Source organism: Strigops habroptila, chromosome 10, assembly GCF_004027225.2.
Source record: "Strigops habroptila isolate Jane chromosome 10, bStrHab1.2.pri, whole genome shotgun sequence".
In the NCBI taxonomy this organism is placed as follows: domain Eukaryota; kingdom Metazoa; phylum Chordata; class Aves; order Psittaciformes; family Psittacidae; genus Strigops; species Strigops habroptila.
The window spans coordinates 37,188,780-37,210,401 of NC_046359.1; the positions used below are offsets into that span (position 1 = coordinate 37,188,780).

Sequence of the window (21,622 nt, forward strand, 5' to 3'; positions counted from 1 at the left end):
TAGCCAACTGCAGTTAAACTACAACAGTGCATTATAAATTTACATTTAAGACTGTGCTTTTGTGATTTTTCTTGCCCATCATTTCGTATTTTGGCAGAACCTCAGAGGCCCTCTGATGAAGGGAATTCGCATTTAGTATTGATAAAGATGCAGATTAAAAACCTGCAAGACGTGAAGTGAACAAATCCTACTTGTCCTCATTTTTAAAACATGGAGCTGCATCTACAGCGTTGGCCTAGTGCATGTTACTGCAGTCCAAGCTTTGGCACTTTTAGTACTGTAAGAAGCTGTGGGTCACATTTTAAGTCTTTCCCACTTCGCAGCATATGTAATGCTGACACTCTCAGGACTGAATCTAAACGTACCCAAACATATTTAGGAGTAATATTTCAAAGCTGAAATCTGTATTTCAAAAGCAATCAAGACTTAGTTGTTGTGGTTCCGCTGAGGATACCAAGATAAAATAAATTCATTGGAACAAATTCACAGAATACTCAAAGGAAAAAAGAATAACAAGGCATAGCTCAACCATGCATTACAGTAACAGTATTACATACACACATATAGAAATATACATTCACCCATGTGTCTACGTGCAATACGTTCAATACACAAATAAACTGTCCATTTAATGCTGCTTAGGAATGAATTACAGGCTGGTCCTCTTTTGACTGAAACAGCCTCACAAATGAACACTTGGAATATAGGTACACTTCACGTTATGGTATCTATAACACTATGGCATCACATGGTATCTACATAACCACATCATTTGCTTTTGAAAAGCCCTGTCTACCAAAATACCAAAGACTTCAAAGTGTTATTGATTTAAATGGGAATGGAGAAGATACAGCACATTATAGGACATGTTTACCCCTTCAAAGCAGTATAATGTGAACAAGTAAACACTTACTTTATTTAATGCGTGGCCAACATGAGGGTCTCCATTGGCATAAGGTGGTCCATCATGCAGACAAAATTCCTGCTTCGTTTTCCGTTGCCTTTGCCATGAATACAGTTCTGAAAACCCACATTTCTGTAGAAACAAGAAAACACCTAAATCATCACAGGTCTTTGCAGTGCCTGAGTTTTGGCTAGATGGTGAAGCAGGTAATAAAAGCAAACAAATAAACATGAAGAGTTCACTTTCTAACTCTGCAGCAGAAGATGTTACGGATTTTAAAGTATTAAAAAGCCCAGGACAGGCATAATACTAAGCCTAACATTATTATTCTGGCTCTCCACTACCAGGAGGGTCATTACTCTTCCTCCAAACGAAACAGTAACAAACCGGAGGGTACCCAGCCTGTACATCACAGACTGGTTTGGGTTGGAAAGGACCTTAAAGCTCATCCAGTTCCAACCCCCTGCCATGGGCAGGGACACCTCCCACTAGAGCAGGTTGCTCCAAGCCCCTGTGTCCAACCTGGCCTTGAACACTGCCAGGGATGGGGCAGCCACAGCTTCTCTGGGCAACCTGTGCCAGCGCCTCAGCACCCTCATAGGGAACAACTTCTTTGTAATATCTAAGCTAAATCTACCCTTTTTCAGTTTAAAACCATTCCCCCTTGTCCATGCCACTAGAGGCCCTTGTAAAAAGCCCCTCTCCAGATTTCTTGTTGGCCTCCTCTAGCTATTGGAAGCTGCTCTAAGATCTCCCCAGAGCCTCTTCTCTGGGCTGAACAAACCCCACTCTCATAACCTGTATTCACAGCAGAGGTGCTCCAGCCCTCTGGTAATTTTTGTTGTCCTCTGGCCTCGCTCCAACAGCTCCACGTCCCTCTTGCGCTGTTGCCCCAGAGCTGGACCAGGACGGCAGGGCAGGGGGTGTCTCCCAAGAGCACAGTAAAGGGGCAGAATCCCCTCCCTGACCCTGCTGCTCACGCTCTGGGGACGCAGCCCAGCGCACGGTTGCTTTCTGGGCTGCGAGCACACACTATTGCCTCATGTTGAGCTCTCATCAACCAACGCCTCAGGCTCTCCTTTGGGCTGCTCTCACTCCACTCTCCGCCCAGCTTATACACAACCAACCAAAGCCCTTCAACTTTCTCTGACAGCCGACTGCAGGCGGCCTGGAGCTCACCCGCAGCAGCCCACCCCTACCTAACGGCAGCAAAGCCGGGCCCGCACAGGACCCTCCGCCCTCCCTCCTTCCCCAGGGGACGTAGCTGCGGCCCCGCCGCTACCTGCTGCGTTTCCAGCTCGGTCTCGGGCTGCAGCCTCCCGGGCAGCTGCGCGGGGAAGCGGCTGCGCGGCAGCAGCACGGTGTCCCGGTACGGGGAGTCGTGCTCCGCCGCGGGCTGCCGGCTCTCGGAGGCAGCGTGGCGCGACCAGCCCCAGGCGATGCGGGCCTGGGCTAGCGGCGGCGGCCGCCAGGCCCGGAACATCCTCGGCAGCTCCGGCGACGTGCGCGGGGGAACGCTTCCGCCTGCGCTACGGAACGGGGCGGTGGCGACGACGGGCCGCGGTAAAGGACATGCCACGGAGCAACGCGTTTGGCCTCGGAGGGCGGGCGAGGGGACGGCGCAGCGGGGCGGCGCTCCGCGGAGCCGGGAGGAGCTGGGGTGTTCGGGCTCGGTGTGGAAAGGCGCCTCCCTGACGCGACCGCGGCGAGCTCAGCCTGCAGCGGGCGGCGCCGGTGAGGGGAGCGCAGCGGTGAGCTCTCGGCTGCGGCGGCGCGGCCTCGACTGCGGGTACCCCGCGGCAAAGGAGGCACCGGAAGGACTCAGGGCGGCCGCACGCTGCCGGTGAGCGGAGGGGTGCCGGGGACGCTGCCGGGAGCGACGGGAGCACAGCCGGGACGGTGAGTTTGCTGCGGCGGCAGCTTGTGGTGCGTTGTGCGGTGGTCGGCGAAACGCACTGAGAGCGCGGCGCTGCGGCGGGGCACCGCAGGGAGCCCTAATTACAAGAGAATCAGGAACAGGCTTTGAAAAAATGATGATTATTTTCAATACAAACTCAAAGCACTTGGGTGAAATGAGGTAGCGCAGCCCTTTCCCCCTGGAAGCGGCATTCCCACTCCGAGCCCTAACCCGCTTTTGGGTAAATACCGTTTCCTCACATTACACAGAATGAAAAGTTTATCTTTTACTAAATGTGAGCTGAAGTTTATGGTAAAGGAATAGAGAGCTTTCATCATCTGGGCTTTGAAGAGCTCACGGAAAGAAGTCCTAGCTCAGCACTCACACTGTAAAGCAAGCTCTGTGAGACATCCGCCTTCTCCTTTCATCAAGGGAAACTACAGATGTTTGCAGAAAAGGCACTGAGATAGCAACATCAACAATTTCTTCACGCTTGTTTTGGTAAGTTAATTGTAGCCATACTTAAATATTTCGAAGTTAAAAATGTGTAACAGGAACTGGAGCACTCCTTTGTTTTAGCGGGTGCCAAAGCAGGCTCATTTGTCAAGTTGGGACCATTCAGCTGTTTGGCTGCTAGGCGAGGAGGGAGGCTGGATGGTCTTTTTTTTTGGAGGACCTTTTTTTTTGGTTTTGGAAATAATACACAAATTTGATTTGAGGGATAGCTGCTGTGCAATCTTTGTAAACTGCACAGCTTTGTAAGGGTCAAACTTGTTTGTCCAAAGCAAGCCGTATATTCTTGGATGTTTTCATAGAATCAGCTAGGTGGAATAAGGCCTTTAAGATCATCAAGCCCAATTGTTCCCCAGCACTGCCAAGGCCACCACTAACCCATGGCACTGAGGGCCTCGTCTACACCGTTTTTGAGCACTTCCAGGGACGGTGATTCCAGCACTTTCCTGGGCAGCCTGTTCCAGTGCCTGACTACCTTTTGGGGGAAGGAATTGTTCCTATTACCCAGTCGAAACCTCCCCTGGCACAGCTACAGCCCTCTCACATGTTACCTGGGAGAAGACAGCAGCCACCTCCTGGCTCCATCCTCCTTTCAGGCAGTTGTAGAGAGCGATAAGATCCCCCCTGAGCCTTCTCCAGACTAAACCCCCAGCCATTCCTCAGCCATTCCTCACCAGACCTGTGCTCCAGGCCCTTCAGCAACTCGTGGAAGTGTACATTAGACATTGCCCTCATCAGAAAGAGCCATAAACTTATAAATAGGCTACTTAATTTGAGATAAAAAAGTTGGACATGAGAAACTTATGGGCAAGTAGTGCACACGCTTACCTAACCAAGAAGGTCCAATACACCAGAAAACGTGCCACAGAGGAGGTGCAGCCCTGTGAAAATTGAAGTTGTCTTTTGCAGCAATAAGGTACTTTGGACTTCATTAGCTAGTTACTGTGTATTGGAGAGGAGGGGGTGCTGAACCTCCCATTTTAGTTCCTATCAATAAATCTTGGTTTTTGTAAGAATATTTTAATGTTAAGGTTTGCTTAGAGATTTCAGGTATAGGTTCACTGCAGAAAGAAAGTATATTTCTTAAGTTTGCCTTAAGGATGTCCAAGAAACACCTTGGCTCAAGCTTCAAGAATGTAAGACAAGATTTCTGTACTGTTTTCTGAAGTTTTTTCAACTTTCTGCAAACATTAAATAAAGCCTTTAAAAGAATAAAGTTTTAACTTCATTTTACAAAGCAGGATCAAACGCACAGTAAAGGGTCAAATGAAGAATGAGAAGCTGAGCATAAAATCTTAAGTATCCTCTTCTGAGCTCAATTCTTTAACCCAAACTTCCCATCTAACATGCTAACTTTTTTACTGTCTCTCCGAAGTTCTCCTAGTCCAGATATTTTCAGTATGGAATGAACTACATTCAACTTTCCTTCAACTTGTTTCACATGATAGTATATACTTAAAATAGTATCTTTCTTCCCATGTGTTATGGCACGTATTTGCTCTACAACTTTCAATTGTTTGAGAGCTGCTTTTTGCCACAGGTAGTGTTTCAGCAATCTCCTCTGTAACCATTGTTACCAGTCCAGGATAGCCCAAGTGTACTTTGGGTACAGACCTTGGCTACTTTACAGGACTCCAGAGCACTTTGCTCCCATCCGTGAGCAGTAGGTAATAAAAAACAGTAGCAGCTGTGCTTTTTTAATGTTCTTACACACTGACTCTATTCTTTTAGCTTCAGAGATCTTCTGGCTTTAGACATACCCATACAGTGTTTCTAAAGTGCTGGAAAAGTTCCTAAACTAGGTAAACTGGGGATTTTGATATCTCTAACGTGGCTGTTTGCTGTAAACTGTAAAGATGTGAACTTGAGGTCACATCAGTATCATCTACAGTAGCTAGCCTTATCACCTCATTTTATTACACTTTACTGAGTAGAGTTCTCAAGCAAGAAAGGAAGAATATTGTCTAATGACCTACTAGTGCAACTTATGCAATACTTGCTGCAAATGCTGCAAATATTGATTGAGGGAAGCCTAATACAGTCTTCTATGTGGTGATTAATGAGTCCCTCTGTATTTTTGTCTAGCTCTGTGCTCAAGTGTTAAATTGGAAGCATATTGCACATGTGAGCCCAACCTGAAACGCATATAATCTACACAGACAGAAAGATCTGTCAGGAAAACATAAAAAGCAATTAGCTCTGAATTTGAAAGACTACAGCCTGGTGATCCATACTTCTTTTTCCTGAGGTAGAGAGAAGCTGGGAGGAATGGATGATTGTCAGCCTTTTGCAAGAGTGATTGTTATTCTATTTGGGAATGGAAGGCACAGTGAATTGCACTGATGTGTGCTGGGGAACAGATGCAGAAGACTACAGTAGGAAGAATGACAAGACATGCAGTGTTGAGGGGAAGAGGATTTCCTTAGAGAAAACAAGAGAAGTTAGAGAAATACAGAAAGGATGGTAAACTTTAGGTGAACAGACTTCCACATACAGGTTTGCAGTATCTGTTTATCATTAACCTACTTTATGCCCACAATTAGGCCATCTACAAAAGCCTGTTTTATATTTCAACAAATAAAGATAGACTAGTAGTAGACTACGCTTTTCCTAACATTTATGATAAAGAATTTCTTCTGCTTTTCTTGTTTCATGTCAGATTTTATTTTAGTCAGGAGAACTAGGTTCTCTATCAGACAAAGCATGGGTGTTTGAAAACTTGTCTCAAGTAGCTTTATACATATTTAATGTATTTTTTAAAACATCAAAGCTCACTTCCTTACTGCTCACTGGAAGTAACCCACATAGCCCCTCCTACTCAGCTTTAACTGCATCCGTTTGGAATGTTAAGTAAAATATTTCCTTCTTGTCTTCTCTGGGAGAGAAATATACAAGAAGTGGTGAATGCCCCATCCCTGGCAGTGTTCAAGGCCAGGCTGGACAGAGCTTTGGGCAACATGCTCTAGTGTGAGGTGTCCCTGCCCGTGGCAGGAGGTTGGAACTAGATGATCTTAAGGTCCTTTCCAACCCAAACCATTCTATGATTCTAAGTTTGCTTTTTGTTTCCTTTCAGCTTTCAGCATGGCTTCTCCAGCTCTGCTCATGCGTGTGGTTGCCTCTGCATATTCTGCAGCAGAAAAAGCTGCAACAATTGTTAGAAACGTAATGGCTACAGGAGATCTGGGCGTAGTGGAGAAGGTATTACTTTTACTTTGTTCCAATTAAATTTCTCTTACTAATGTCGATTTAGATACAGGTCAAAGTGGTATTTTCAAAGATCAGCAACTAGGGAAGGAAATACAGTCCTCGCCTCTCAGATATAAGAAATATTCCTTATCAAAGGATTAAAAGAGCACTGGAGAAGTGTCTCTTGACACGTATTTCTGAAGAATATTCAGACACTGAAAAGAAACATCTCAGTTTTGTCCTGATTCCCCTCACAAAACTCAAGCTTTGGATAGCATGTCATTTTTGCTTTTCCCTCTTATCTGTGATCATACCTATATTAATTTACTCTGTACATAGCGCAGTATCTGCACAAATACATATTCAGTAAGATTGTACCACTACATGAGAAGAAAATGGCATGTAAATATTCTTCTGATATCACAGCAGCCTATCTTAGCTTTGGGGTGTACAGAGAAACTGCTGTTTCAGTTTTTAGCCTGCCTCTCTCAGGATCACTTACTAGGTTGATGATTTATCAAATTATACCTCTTTTTCATTACAAGGTAGATATTCAACACGACACGTGGGCCATGGTACTGCTGGGTTTTTTGTTGTTGCTTTGAAACACACAAATTCTCATCCATCCTTTGACAGACTGGAGCTAATGACTTGCAGACCAAAGCTGACCGACTGGTACAAATGAGCATTTGTGCTTCCCTGGCACAGAAGTTTCCCAAGGTGACAATCATAGGAGAAGAAGTAAGTACCTAGTTGATTTCATACTAACAGTTTAGTAACTTGCAGTGGAATATCTTTGGCAGGTGTTAGGAAATAACCTATTGAAAATATTTCCATTCCTTTTCACCTTTCCATTGCATTAGCTTTATCAAGCAAGCCACAAGTAAATCCACAGTTCTTAAGGCAAACTGAGGTGAGCCCAACATCTTTTTCTGATAATTCTAAGAATCCTTTTGTTAGGAACTGCCCAGTGATGAGGTAACTGAGGAACTAATTGAACATGGTCACTGTGAAGAAATCCTGAAGAAAACTTGTCCTGCTCAGTACACAGGAATTAAAGAGGAAGAGGTAATGTGGTAATGCTATACACGTCTTCATATTTTACACTACATCTATATTACTTATTGATTTTAGCTAAGAATGTATTAAGAAAAAAGGTTACTTCAGTTTTGCAAGTTCTTCTTTTTGGTTTGAAAACTGAAATGTAATTATGAGAATCACACCTCCAGAGCTGGAAATGCTGCATATTCCTTATGTGCAATAATGGGAAATGGACATTTGCTTCTTGCAACTTGTGATTCAAATTAATTTATCTACTTTAGACATAATAATGTCATTTCCATGTTAAGTTTAAGCCTTCATACCTCTATAAAGGTATTTGCTGAGACATTCTAGGCAGTTTTTAAGCTTTTCTGTGGAAAGAGCTTTTTCTGTATTTACTGCTGTGAGGAAATAAAAGCACTACAGTAAAATATATGCTTTGCATGATAACTTCCATCATTTGTATTTGTTAATTTTCCTTTTTCTTGTATTTTTATAGCTTGTAATATGGGTTGATCCCTTGGACGGAACCAAGGAGTACACTGAAGGTTGGCTTCTCCTTTAATTCTGTTGATTCAAACCAAAAAAGGAATGTAATAAAGTAGCATGTACATGTAGATAGTTTTATGATAGAAGTTAGACACAATATTGTTTCATAAGGCTGATGTTGTTTCTTTACTTTGAGTTCTATGGATTTTTTTCATCATTCCATTCAGTTCTAACCAGTATTGAATATAACTGAGTGCCCACCAGTTTTTGTCATTTCAGGGAGCAAAGGGCTGCCTTTGATTGCTGGCAGGTTGTCTTAAGCTTTAAGCCAAGCTTACAATTTCACATATACTTTCAATTGAGGGAGTAAATCACACAGGAATGTGCTCATTATATTTACATCCTCCTCTTCAAACAACCAAAATACCAGAGTTGTATTTGTAGCTCTTTATAAATAAAAAAACATCTTCCTGCAAATCATAATTCTCCAGTTATACCAAGAAACTGTTTTCAGCAAAACCTAATTTGTGTCCATAGAAATAGACCCTAAAATGAAGAAAACAAAAGAAAACCTCAAGAAACAGTATGCTGAAACCTCTTGCTGCATCTTTTGCTTGATTAATGTGAAATCTTTTAGGCAGATTTTTTTTCCCCTTTTCAGGAAGAGAGATGTACAACTGTCAACAAATTGCTAGTTTTGAATACCACTAAAGAAATCACACCACAGTTATAGAAGAATGTCATCATATACTTCCATTTAGTTGTATCTTTAAACTTCTTCCTCATTTTGTGTTAATTATAACATAGTTCTATTAAAAGAATTCTATCTGGGGCATTTTTCTTTGCAGACCTCAAGGCTAAATGACTAAAAAAATTGCATCAACCAACCTATTGCACCTGAAAATCCTGATTAGTATTTGCATTTTTAAGATACCACCCTGCATATCAATGTGGATATCTATTGAAGGGGCTCTTGTTAAATATATATACTTCCTGTTTTTCAAGCATTAACTACATTCATGATTTCTGTACAGGTCTCCTTGACCACGTCACGGTTCTTATTGGAATTGCTTATGGAGGCAAAGCAATAGCAGGAGTTATTAACCAGCCATATTACAACTATGAGGTATTAAATGCATTGATTTGTTTAAAAGCATTAGATGACTTCTGACTGTCTCTTCTAAGCCATTTCTAATTAGCACACTTTCAACTGAAAAGCAGCACATAGTGGACTTAATGTTGGATTATATGGTGGTGGTGTTTTTATTAAATATATACAATTTTGAATGTTTGTTTCCAGGAACTGAATCTCAGGGATCTACTAACAGCCATACTGAATCCCGAGGCTTGTGTAATACACTATATCTTAAATATATACTGTACATATAACTACAGTAAATACAGAGTACATGCTGTAAAACAAGTACAGATCAGTGCTTTTGCAGTCTTTGCTATAAACTCTCTAGTAAATCCATGCAGTAGGTGCATTTGTGATTTGTGGTAACTGCCATAAATCTGCAGCCCTGTAGTAAACCAAGTAGTAAACCAAGCGTACCTGTCACTGACAGCTGGGTTGGAGTATATCAGGCCAGGTTTCAGGAATAAGTCCAGGATGGCCAATCTACAAGCATTTAAACATGTTTTGAGATTATATCAGTATTATCTGTGCTGGCGAAAAAAGCTCCTGGTGCAGCCTGATTGATTAAACTTTGTAGAATTTAAAGAAAAAGCTCTTGAGCTGATGTAATGCATATCATCAGCTGATTCTATATGTTCTGTGTGATACGTATGACAAAACACTTAAAATGATATGATATTTTCAGTTACAGGTTGTGCCTGAAATACAGAAATACACAAATGTTAACATCAGTCATTGGAGGCAGGATGTAATGCACCACCACAATGTCACAGATAAGAAAAGGGTAAACAATGTCATTGCCTTAGAGGCAATTTCTCACTCTGAGCTCTAGAGTAGTTTAAATGTATAACCTAGTATTAGTATTATACTCTCTGATACACAAAGACATCTCTAAGTACTCCTTCCATTTGTGCTTTAAATGCTGATCACTGTGATTAACCATCAACTGGACCTGTGTACCTTTTTTGTAGGCAGGACCTGATGCTGTGCTGGGCAGGACAATCTGGGGAGTCCTGGGCATAGGTGCCTTTGGATTTCAGCTCACAGAAGCACCTGCTGGGAAACACATCATCATTACCACCCGCTCTCACAGCAGTGCCCTGGTAAATGAGTGCATCAGTGCTTTGAATCCAGACAGTGTCATCAGAGTTGGAGGAGCAGGAAACAAGGTATGAAAAGTCCAAATCTTTTGTCTTTACTGGGAGGTAGTACCTTTGGGAAAGAGAAGGAGTTTTTAAAGAAATCACTTACTTGCATGAATGTAGAGGAGACTTCCTCCTCCTTTCCCAGCACAACTTCTCTTCCTAGCATTCAGTCTGCTATAAGGTAGAGAGAATTTGGTACAGGATACTGATAACAGAGGCCATGCTGGTCATAGCTCACGTCCATCTTGTGCTGGATTTTGTTTCTAGGGGAGAAAATAAGAAGTTGTAAGTCCAGAATGACTAAATGGGAATTGAGTTACATCACAACTATTAGACATTTCCTCCCGTTCATGTTAATACAGTTTTGGTTCCAAATGTCAAGCAGCTTATATGAAAGGATAAACATAGAAGCACAGAGGGATGTTTCCTTTGCAAAACTTCTCTGCATACAGGGAATACCCATTTGCTACAGTTTTTAAAGCTTAGTTTTGTCATGGCTGTCAAAAACAGACGCTCCAATCTCTTCTCACCAACTTGTGCAAGACAACATGGAGATAATTTCCACTTTTATTTATTTAGTTCTTCCACAAGTTAGGAATTCTTGTTTCTGAAACTAAGATCAGATTTTCATCCAATAGACCGTATTCATAACAATTCAAAATAGATCACTCAGAATGGTAATACACTATAGCTTTCTAAATCTTAATATAATTTCTTGTAATATTGGAAAGGAACTGATCTAATCCCTGTTTCCTGGTGCTTACCCATTTCTAAATGCCTAGACCCTTTGCAATGATTGCCACTCTTCCTAACAGGTCATTCAGCTTATAGAAGGCAACGCATCTGCTTATATATTTGCCAGTCCTGGGTGCAAGAAATGGGATACATGTGCACCAGAAGCTATTCTACATGCTGTGGGAGGTAAGTTAATATCATTCAAAATCCCAAGATAAGTGAGATTTAATTTGAAGTTACTTATACTTTTCATGGCAGGGGGGGAAGGCCCTCTGAAATCAACAGTAACTCAAAGGGATAGCCCAAAATAAACGGCTTGCTTTCTGTTGGCTACTGTTTCACAGGAAAATCACACTGTCCTAAGTGGATGTAGTAGTTTAGTATCAGTAACATATTATGTGGACATAGAATTCTTTAAAACAACAGAAATAGGCCAAATAATGCAGTTGTTCCTTGGATGCACAAAGTCCAAAATAGAGTCATTCATGAGGGACTGTAGTGATAGGACAAGGGATAATGGGTTTAAACTTCAACAGGGGAGGTTTAGGTTAGATACAAGGGAGAAGCAATTTACTTTGACGGTGGTGAGGCACTGGCACCGGTTGCCCAGAGAAGTGGTGAATGCTCCATCCCTGGCAGTGTTCAAGGCCAGGTTGGACAGAGCCTTGGGCACCATGGTCCAGTGTGAGGCGTCCCTGGCCCATGGCAGGGGGTTGGAACTAGATGATCTCAAGGTCCTTTCCAACCCAAACCATTCTATGATTCTTTGTAATTCAGCAAAATTAGTGGTCTCCAGCCAACATAAGCCACTTCTCCTTTCTAGGGAGGAGGAGGAGGTTAGAGGAGTTATGAAAAGTCTCACTGACAAGAATTTGAATATAAGTATTATACTTTTGCTGCTGTTCATGCTGATAAATCTTTTACCACCATATGCTAAAATTGTGGGGTTTGATCTCCTAAATTGTCAAGCAATGCTAACAGGCTTTATAATGACATTATCTGCAGTCTCTAGTGTTGGTAACTGGGATAGCTTTAAACAGGTTAGCTCATGCACAAAAACCCCAATCAATCTGGGGCAGCACAGGGCTGTATTTAGCCTCCTTGTTATGTGGGATGTCGTGGTTAAATTAGCTTGCATAAAGATCTGTGTTGATCTTGCTAAGTGATTTCTAGAAACTCATTTAAAACCAGATAGGGTATTTCTATATTATGTTAGAGTTTGTTGTATAGACTTACCCTGGCTTTTACTCGAACTCAGGATATTTATTTCTTTCTTGTCAATGGCCAACGTAAAAACTATTCAGGAAGAATTTTAGTTAATCCATAAGAGAGAGGTGTTTTTTTCCTTTTCCTGAAACACAAGGAATGTAAGTATTAATGAAAGAAAATAAAACCATTAGTTTTTTTGATTTCAGTCAGTAAAACACTGTTGCACTTAAACTGGGAGCAAAGATAGTTCACATCTGAAGGCAGGCATGTGTACACCAACGACTGGTTTTTCAGTTGTATCACTTGTACTGATAAAATACATTCTCTCTCTCCAACTCTTGTTTGCTGGAATATTTTTGGAATTATTTTTTTTTCTTTTTTTCCAGGCAAGATAACTGATATCCATGGAAATCCATTTCAGTATAACAAGGAAGTGAAACACATGAATTCTGCTGGGGTCCTTGCTGCTTTGAGAAATTATGACTATTATGCCAGTCGTATTCCTAACACCGTTAAACAATCTCTTGTGCCTTGAAGCAATAAAGCATATTCACTTGGCCTGGCAGGCTGAGAGAGTGAGCTTGGAGAAGAGAGAGAGATGATAACTGAGCCTGAAATACTATTTTAGAGAGTCTGAACTGAATTCTTTCATTAAGGTGTTCAATAATTTCAAACTGCACACAGAATCAATATGTATATGTTGGGTCAGATTGTTTTGCTGTGTTTAGCAGAAAACATTAAACCAGTCACATTTCTTGAATAGGTGTTTTCCTCATTCTTCGGGAGCATTCATTCTCCATGACCATGTTTAATATACTGCTAATCATAATACTGCAGTCCAAAAATCATCTTAATAGGGCACAAAATCATGGTAAGTCATTTTCCTGATGTTGCTCAATGTTTTTTTGTTGTATGTAGTCATACAAGGATTTATTATGTTAGGTACAAATGGACTAACAATCTGCCTGGATGGATTAGCCCATTTCTTATAAAGCTCATAGTTTTGATTCTTAGAAGTGAATCTTTGAATTTGCTGACTCAGTTTTGGGATAGCAGAGATTGCTGTTTGTGGAGAGCTGGGATGTCAGTTTTGCAGGAGCCAGGACCAGTCCAGCTGGGCCTCTAACATCTCAAATAGAGGTTCCTGGATCACTGCATGAATTTAGGATCAGTGAAGCATTAATACAGGAAGGTTCAGGACACCTCAGTTGAGGAGAACCCAAGGAAACTGCAATGGGGAGAGGAGTTCCCAGCACCTCTCTGATGATCTGGAATGCCTCTCTTGGGGTCTGTGTCACCTCAGTCTTGGAGAGCATCCTAGGTAGGTCACTTTGTCATACACAGGGACAACTTAAATGCCAGAACTTGAAATTTTTTATGTCCAGGTGCCTTTCCAACAGCCCCAAGAGCTCAGGAACCTGCCACTACCACTTCCCCCTCCTGTGGAACGTCAGCATGTTAGGGAAGGAGACCAGATGACAAGATCACCTAAAATGAACTTACAAATTGGAGAGCCTCTTTCAGTCAGCTTTCCCATAGGTGTGGGGTTTAGGAAAGCAGGATTCAACTGTTCAGTCTATGTGAACGCAAAAGAGAACAAGTAGTAAGTTACATATGAGTTGCTAACAGTGGCAACCTTGGCCAAAACAGATAATGTCTCTTCAAGCTGAATTTAGGACTCTGGAGTATATTGAACTAGTGGAGCCCTTATGTACTTTGTTTTCTTCACATTTTGTGACCCAAATCCTTCAGTGTGTTCAACACTGTTCAAGTTGCTTCTTTCTCCTTTCATCACATGAAGGTATTTAACAACTCCAGTTTATTTAGAGTCTTTAGATTAGATCCTTTCCTCACAGTAGGGTATCACCAATGTGACTTCACTGGCTTAAAGCTGGCTCTATTTGCAGCAAGCAACTCTTGCTAAAGCATTCCCAGTCTCCCCATGTTCACACACGGAAAAGGATCTAAGGAAGCTCTTAGTGAGATCAGTTTATCATAACACAGATCAGTTAGCAAGATTACCACTTACTGCATTCTATCATCATTAGCCAGTCCATAATGCTATCATGACACTGGATTAAAGCTGCATATATATATAGAAACAACATATGCATCTAATCCGTTCATCTACAGCTTCACCTTTCTCCTCCTTCCTCAAGCTCATGACTAGTAAGAACATGCAACAGAGATTCAGCCTGCTTTAATTAGAGCCTTCACATTTTGCCCCATTATAAGTTTAATCATTCCACATATTGTTACTGAAATCTGAACCACGTAGCGAGTACAAGATTAACCTCATTTCAGTGCCTCAGTTATACATAATTCTCACCTTTACCTTCTGCAGGATTTTTGGATGTGCATGCTTTAGTATTCACATCAAAATCTGCACGTGAATTTGTAAAGCACATTAACACAAAACATAGAACAATTCAGACAACACAAAGCCTGCTTTAATAAACCTTTCCATCCAACATTAAAATAGAAATCACAGAACCCACTGTTAGCAATTTCATATGTGTTTCTTTATCCTTATTTTCAACTGAAACTTGCTATATGCTTGAAAATTTCCTCCATGTAAGCTCCTTTCTAATTCTGCTGTGATTTATTGCTCTGCCCATTTACAGTTACCTTAGTGGGAGTAAAACACACTGCATACAACAGCTCCTACCTGATGTATAAAGACACTTATGTATGGAACCGCTTTCCATACTTAAAGAAAGTGTGAAACTGCTAACACAGGCAAGTGTTGAGGGAAGTTGGGATAAAAGCCAGCATGTAAGGCACAGTCACGCTCTGGCTGTACCACTACACCCACTGCACAAAACAGCACCAATCCACCAATCAAGCACTTGATAATGTCTCTGCTAGCACATGAGGTGCTGTAGTACCATCTATAAATTAGACATGGAGAGGAAAAAAACACCTCTGCATTGTCCTTGCAACAATGTGAGCTTGATAAAGAAAAAAATGCTGACACAGCATTTTCGCAATTCACTCCAAGACTAGCTTGGCCCATTGCAAAATCCGCATGTTTGCGAGGAGCCTAACAAGTCACAGCGTAACAAAACGGGCTGAACCACCGCACCACACGTGTCGGTATATGTTGCATCGCTCGGGTTCCTTGTGTCATTACCGATAGAAAAGCGACGGAAGCTCTCCCTACGGCCACCACCACACATCTACCTCAGGAGGGTTACGGTCAGCTCCTGCTAAGCTCTCGGGAAGCCTCTGCCTGAGCGAACCGCCAGCACCCAGCCCCACAGGGGCCGACAGAAAAGTGAGAGATGGGGCACCCTCCACACAGCACCCAGGGCTAGCACCCAGCTCCAGCCTCCCCGTCTCCTCCGGTCGGGCTCCGCTGCCACAGCTGCCTCCGCCGTCATGGCTGCCTCCGCCTTATGCACCGCCGACGGAAGCGGCGCTACGCGGCTCCGCCCCGCGGCGGAGGGCAGGGCCTGCCGAGCCGGCCCTTTGCCTTGCTGGCGCGGCCGCGCGTCCCGCCTCAGTCTCTGCCGTGGTTCCGGCGCGGTGTCGGCGGGATGGCGCCGCTGAGCCTCACCGTCAACGCGAGCAGCCCTCCGCTCGGTGAGTGCGGGGCGCACCCCCCTATTTCCCGCCGCCGTGGCTGGCGGGATGCTGCCCCCTCACCGCCCACGGGGCCGCCGTGTTGCATCATGCGTGTGGGGACGGGTGAGGTGTGAGGGGGGGCCCGTGTCCGTGCTGCCCTCTGCGGCCGTGCGCCCGCGGCGGCCTCGGCACCGGGGGAGGCGGCCCTTGGGGCGAACCCCCTTCTCGCTGAGGGGGGCGCAGGACGGCGCTGTGGCAGGCACGTCCCCGCCGGACCCGCCGGTACTTGGGGTGCTGAGGAGGCGCCGGCCGCGTGTCGTGCTGCGCAGCGGCCGCCCCGCCGCGTCTGCCCGGCCCCGGGCTGCAGGCACCGGGCAGGGCCGGTCCGGCGGGTTGCTTTGCACTTGAGCTGAAGAAACTGAGTCATAGGTGGACCCCTCGGGTTACTTAGCGCGCTGAGGACACGGTTTCGAGGCAGCCCGAATTCAGATTGCTTGTTTGTGAGCTCTGCCTAACTATGTTTCCTCGTCGGTTCTAGCCTGCTGCTAAAATCTGGCTCGTCTGGGGAGCTAGTTCAAAGTTGCGCTGCAAAATCTTGCTTTTTCGCTTGCTTCGGTGTTATTTTGCCTTTAAAAACGTGAGAACCTCCTTCACTGCCATTTGTATGTCTTCCATACCACTTTTCCATTCTAACTATTCAAAATATATTTTCTTCCCGTTCTTCATCTCAGTTTATTGATTTCTTTTTCATACTGTTATGCCTAAATACATTTCAGAGTTGAATACAACTTGCGTAACTACTGATTTAAGGTATAATGATGTACAGATTTTAAATAACATTTATTCTGATACTTGTTTATACCAATTTGCTAGAGAAGATATGATGCCATATGGGCTGATTAACATGGGTTTAGGGGGGCTTTGGAGGATTCTTATCTCCTGATAGCTGGTGAGTGGCACTAAAGGTGTAATTCAGGAGATTACATAATTATTTTAGAACTGTTACAGAGGAAACACTTCAGTAAACATTTGTATTGAGAAGACAAGCATATTCATCCTACTCATTCCTACTTTGTGCTATTCATCTTCTGTGCACTAGGAAAAGTAGCTTTTAATGCTATTAGTATTAATTATATAGCACGGTATGCGTAATGCTTGTCATCTTCAAAGCATTTCCATGCATGTTATTAAAATACTTACATGTCTTACAAACATATTGCGTAAGGGATGTCATCCTGACTTCCACAGGTAACTGATGGGTGAAGAACCTTGACTTACTGTTGTAAAAGCTTAATGCTACAAGAAGGGTCTGCAGCTGAGCAGAGGTGAGAGCTAGGGAATTCCTAGCTCCAGTGCTTTGTATTTAGGCCAGTGTATTAATAGCTTACATCATCTGCACATCATCTGCCTTGGGTAGTCTGGGTGTTGTTCTAGGGAAGATAGAGTGCACGGCACACTATGAACACTGTAACAGGTTAGATGCCTTTCAGAACCTAGAGTATAGTCCTTTGGCTAGGTTAATTTAAGTAATACTTGCCTATGCAAAAACTTGCTGTCTTTGTACATGCTTCTGAGCAAAGCAAAAGAACACAAGCTCCTCTACTTACGCTTAACAGGCTGAATCTGGACCAGAGCCAATCCAGAAATACAGCCAAGTTAGCTTGGTGCTTTGTTTGAGCAACTGTGTCATGCTATAGATCATCGAGATCAGAGCAGGTTTGCATCAAGGCGGTTTGAATATTGGCAGAACTATCTTCCAGTTGATGATGTAGCCAAAAACCTTCAAAAATTCTTTTATTTTCTAGAGGCCACCCTTTACTCTCCTTTACTCTGGTGAACTACTTACTCTGAAAACCCTGTATAAGCTTCCTGCACTTTTACGTGGATAGAGTTTCTTCAGTTTGAACGGCTAATCTTTTCATAAACATTAAATCAGGTTAAAAATAGTCTCGTCCTTGTGCAGAAAGTACTGGTATCTTCAGTAATTGATCTCCTTTGATGCATATGTCAGGGCTAGGATGGAGTACATTACTATCCTGCTCAATAATTGAAAGCAATTTGATTACATTCCCCACCTATAGTGGGGAACAGCACTAATTTTTGCAATACCCTTAGGAAGCAAAATGTATTGCTGCTGACACTTGCTGAGCTCACTGCAGATTGCTGTATGCTGGACATTATCAATTTGAAGCTGTAAGGATTGCCAAGAATAAGAAGCCTCTTGCATATGAGACTGAACATTAATTTCTTTCCTGGACAATCTTATTTGAAGGAGCCGGTTTGGTCACCTGGTCCTATTTAATAAGAAATGTACTTGTTTTGTTGCTATGATGAAAGATGTCTTTCCTGGAAGAAAGTTCAGTTTCTTTTTCTCTTGTTTTATTTTTAAAGGAGCTCTGCTGACAGTGGAGCATGTGAAGAATGATGTGGAAATTGCAGTGGAAGAAGGCAAAGAAACCATCCTCTGGGTGTCTGAGTAAGTGACTTTGCATCTCTCCTTCCAGCTTTGGGTCAGCAGTTTTAGAAATCACGTGGTGTAACATTGACTGTAACCTTTACAGGTAGGAAGAAGAGAAGAATACAGTTTTATTCATCGCTGATGTCTCTTTGTAGCACAGGCAGAACATTTACAATATATTCTAAACTTGATCTTTATGGAAAAAGCTTTGGTATTTTTATTTGTATGCACTTACATCTAATCTTTTATGCTTTGCCAGTCACTTTGTTCTTTAGGTATATGCCTTTTTGAGGTGCCATGGATTATCAAAAGCAAAGCCATTTTATATTAGGCGAGACTGGTATATACAAGATTCCTTGGACCTTGTACATATGTGCTGGAATGAATGTCAAAGGTTTCTATGGCATTATTTTGGGCTCACTGCTGCATATAAGTGAAGGCATGGTGTTGTCTCAGAAAAGTGCTAATTCACTATGCCATGCCATCCACCTGCATCCTGTAGAAAGACTTTTGGAAAATTTTGTGGAAATGTATTGTCTGTCCTCCTAAAAATACTCTTCCATTGGGATAAATATTTTCAAGTTGGGAACAAAGGTGGGTTTTAGGATCTGAGTAGGATCGTACACATATCAGAAATGCAGGACTAATGCTGTTAATTTTGGGAAGCTGCATTGTCATCTTAGCTTCCATATCAGGTAAAATACCTGGCTAGCAAGAGGAGATATAATGATATCTTAAGTACCACTGACCTATTAGTAGAAATCTCTGATGTCTAGTATCTCCAGTAAAGTACATATTTTGACCCATAAACATTGCATTCCTAACTTAAAGTTTATTAAAGCTGTGATGAGTTTGGAATTAGTGATTATAAGTGTAAGCTTTTAATCATGATTGTCAGCAATTTTCCCCTGTTCTTTCAAAAAACAAACTTGCATTTTGTGACCTATTTCAGTAGAAGATGCTGTTAAAGGCACCAATGCATCATAAATTGGCATTCCTGAATGTCTGTAGAATGGTTACAAGCGCAACATGGTATTTTTATGTTGTGTTGCAGAGCTCCTGACCTGATCCTCATGAATTAACACCGAGCTTTTCCACTGTCTTCTAACCTTAGAGGAAAGAGCTTGTCACTGTGTCCATATTTCTGCAAAAAAGTGAAGGAGAGGATGATTCCCAATCTTCAATCATAATGATTGTTTTACTGGTGCAAATATTGCTTTCTGTTTAAAACGTTAGACTCGAACTCAGATATGAGTTTGTTTAAAACGTTAGACTTGGACTCAGATATGAGTTCATTCTTTCCTTACTCCAGTAGCTGATTTTATGTCTAGTGCTGGCATTGAATTTGTGATTTTTTTGGATTGAAGCAAGAGAAATGTGGTAGGTTATATTGGGACTCAGCTGGTACAGCGTTAATAATTTCAGGATATGCTATGCATATGTGGGACACAGCTTACATAATGAGAATTAATCGGATATTTTTGAGTTGCATGAGAGTTTCCCCTGAAATAGTCTTAGTTTTGGTTTCATTTTCCTTTCACATTTTAAGCAGTGTGTGTATAAATATACCAGAAGATATACACTCTTGTGACACATGGGGATGATCTTGGAATAATACAGATTTATGAACTTGGCTTTGAAATGTTATGTTATTAAATAATTTCATATTGCCATGCCTTCTTCCCACTTCTGCAGTGGGAAGAATTTTGGGAAGTGGGAAGAAGGGAATATCTCATATTGCCATGCTTTCTTCCCAAATGCATAAACAGGCATTTTAGCTGTAATGGAAATTGTCAGAAATGTAAAGCAAAACCTCCTCCTCTGCACTTTGGTCACGTGTGGGTAATATCTAGAATCATGGTTCCATCGGATGGAATTTTTTGTGCGTTAGTGTCCTCTCATCCCTGGCTTTAGATTATGTTGAAGAAGTTATTCCAAACCTCAGTATTGTATTAATTCTCTCTTGCTCGGTTGCACAATCATTAAAAAAATTGATTCTCTATATTAAAGTCTGTTTAAAGTGTATCTGTAACTTGAGAAGCATCAGCTGAACTCTTATCTCGGCTAATGCTTTTGGTAAATGGATTTCATGGCATCAATTCTGCTGAAGCTGTCTTATTTTGGCATGACTTGAAATTCATTTGGGATATTTCAGACTTTGATTTTACTTCCCCCCCACCCCAGGAAAACATTAGTTCTAATGACTTGAACAAGAGAGAACATTTCATTTGCTATTCTTCTAGGTTATATTTTGAAGTACAGTTAAAATCTGGTAACAAACTAATTTAGCTGTCAGCTAGTTCTCTGTAAAGTTTAGCGCTAATTTGAGATTATGAATTTTAAAGGTTGTTTTTGAAACCTTTGCTTTCAAATTTGTGTGATAATAGCTCCTAAACAAACCACTCTGCTAAACACTGATGGATTTATGGAATGTTTTAGTATACCTGCATCTTACCAGATAAACTGCAGCACAACCTTCCTGTGCTGTAAGCACATGCATACATCAGAGCAGGATTACTCTTAGGCAGTTGTAAACTCTTCACAGAACTGCAGTGCTTTTTACAAATGCATTCAAATAATGATTTAAAACAATTGCAGATTCTCTGCATTTTGGTTTGTGTTTATTTTGTTGGGGGGTTGGTTGATTGGTTTTTGCCTTTTCCATCTTGTTTCTTTGCCCTGGTATTTAGTTATGTGGCATTGCACATCACTTTTGAGAGACACTCTTTGCCTGTGAGGTTACACTGTCCCTGTTTATTCTTTCTTAGCCCTGGAGTTAGCAGGCACTAGTTGCAAAGAGCTGCCCTAATGTTTTGTAACTCTTTCAAAGAAAGGAGGCCAAGTAGCACTATGTTTGGGTGAAAGTAGATCTTTTTTTTCCCCAAAGAAAATAAACGACTTTTTAAGCACAACTAACATTTAACTTAAGAGTAACTTTGTCACATTTCATACATTCATTCAGTTTTGCTCCAGTAATCAAAGGAATTTGTTTTAACAGGAACTAGTGAAAGCAATAAAACCACATTTCACAGACTTGGTGTAGATGCAGATGTATTAGAAAGGTTTTGTTTCTCTCAGTTTGAAAAAGCTTCATTAAAATCTGGTAGCAGTGTGAAATTATAATAGGACATACTTTGTGTATGTTAAGTCCCCCCCTGTGGCTTTTGCTTTTAGTAATATTTAATGGAACTTCTGTATACTAGAAGCTTGAAAAGCTAGAAGGAAAAAAACCCTACAAGTGAACTATGTTCCTTAGGTTTTAGTGCAGTGAACCTAATGAGACTGGCTGATCTATTTGTACTAAAAATGGGACTTAGGATAATTGTTAATATATCAAGAA

General features: G+C 41.9%; 3 protein-coding genes and 1 long non-coding RNA gene across 11 annotated transcripts in view; 2 read left to right on the forward strand and 2 right to left on the reverse strand.

Annotated features, from left to right (window-relative positions):
- Nucleotides 1–2,477, reverse strand: part of IARS2 (isoleucyl-tRNA synthetase 2, mitochondrial) — a 29,480-nt gene extending 27,003 nt beyond the window's left edge. Inside the window, exons 1-2 of the mRNA XM_030500042.1 lie at nucleotides 2,187–2,477; nucleotides 914–1,036 (exon numbers count right to left, since the gene is read on the reverse strand). Of these exons, the coding sequence (XP_030355902.1) occupies nucleotides 914–1,036; nucleotides 2,187–2,387 (324 nt within the window). The 5' untranslated portion in view covers nucleotides 2,388–2,477. The remainder of the gene's footprint in view (nucleotides 1–913; nucleotides 1,037–2,186) is intronic.
- An 11-nt stretch (nucleotides 2,478–2,488) lies between these two features.
- On the forward strand, nucleotides 2,489–13,270 carry BPNT1 (3'(2'), 5'-bisphosphate nucleotidase 1). Of its 2 annotated transcripts, XM_030500044.1 has the most exons (9): nucleotides 2,489–2,803; nucleotides 6,388–6,512; nucleotides 7,137–7,241; nucleotides 7,461–7,568; nucleotides 8,041–8,089; nucleotides 9,065–9,156; nucleotides 10,140–10,337; nucleotides 11,129–11,234; nucleotides 12,644–13,270. In XM_030500044.1, the coding sequence occupies exons 2-9, from the start codon at nucleotides 6,396–6,398 to the stop codon at nucleotides 12,790–12,792; spliced, it is 924 nt and encodes a 307-aa protein (XP_030355904.1). In that variant the 5' UTR covers nucleotides 2,489–2,803; nucleotides 6,388–6,395; the 3' UTR covers nucleotides 12,793–13,270. The 2 variants fall into 2 exon arrangements, with proteins under 2 accessions (XP_030355904.1, XP_030355905.1); XM_030500045.1 differs by lacking the exons at nucleotides 2,489–2,803; nucleotides 6,388–6,512 and adding an exon at nucleotides 6,565–6,683 and having other exon boundaries at nucleotides 7,129–7,241.
- Nucleotides 10,373–15,655, reverse strand: LOC115613947. 2 transcript variants are annotated; one of them, XR_003993575.1, is made up of 3 exons: nucleotides 15,391–15,655; nucleotides 12,285–12,399; nucleotides 10,373–10,576 (listed from the first exon to the last, which is right to left on the reverse strand). It is a non-coding gene; the product is annotated as an uncharacterized LOC115613947 (long non-coding RNA). The 2 variants fall into 2 exon arrangements; XR_003993574.1 differs by lacking the exon at nucleotides 15,391–15,655 and adding an exon at nucleotides 13,761–14,711.
- Nucleotides 15,656–15,704: 49 nt separating this feature from the next.
- EPRS1 (glutamyl-prolyl-tRNA synthetase 1) overlaps nucleotides 15,705–21,622 on the forward strand; it is a 39,569-nt gene continuing 33,651 nt past the window's right edge. For all 6 annotated transcript variants that reach the window (XM_030500046.1, XM_030500048.1, XM_030500050.1 and 3 more), the window contains exons 1-2: nucleotides 15,705–15,842; nucleotides 18,216–18,300. In XM_030500046.1, the coding sequence (XP_030355906.1) occupies nucleotides 15,797–15,842; nucleotides 18,216–18,300 (131 nt within the window). In that variant the 5' untranslated portion in view covers nucleotides 15,705–15,796. The remainder of the gene's footprint in view (nucleotides 15,843–18,215; nucleotides 18,301–21,622) is intronic.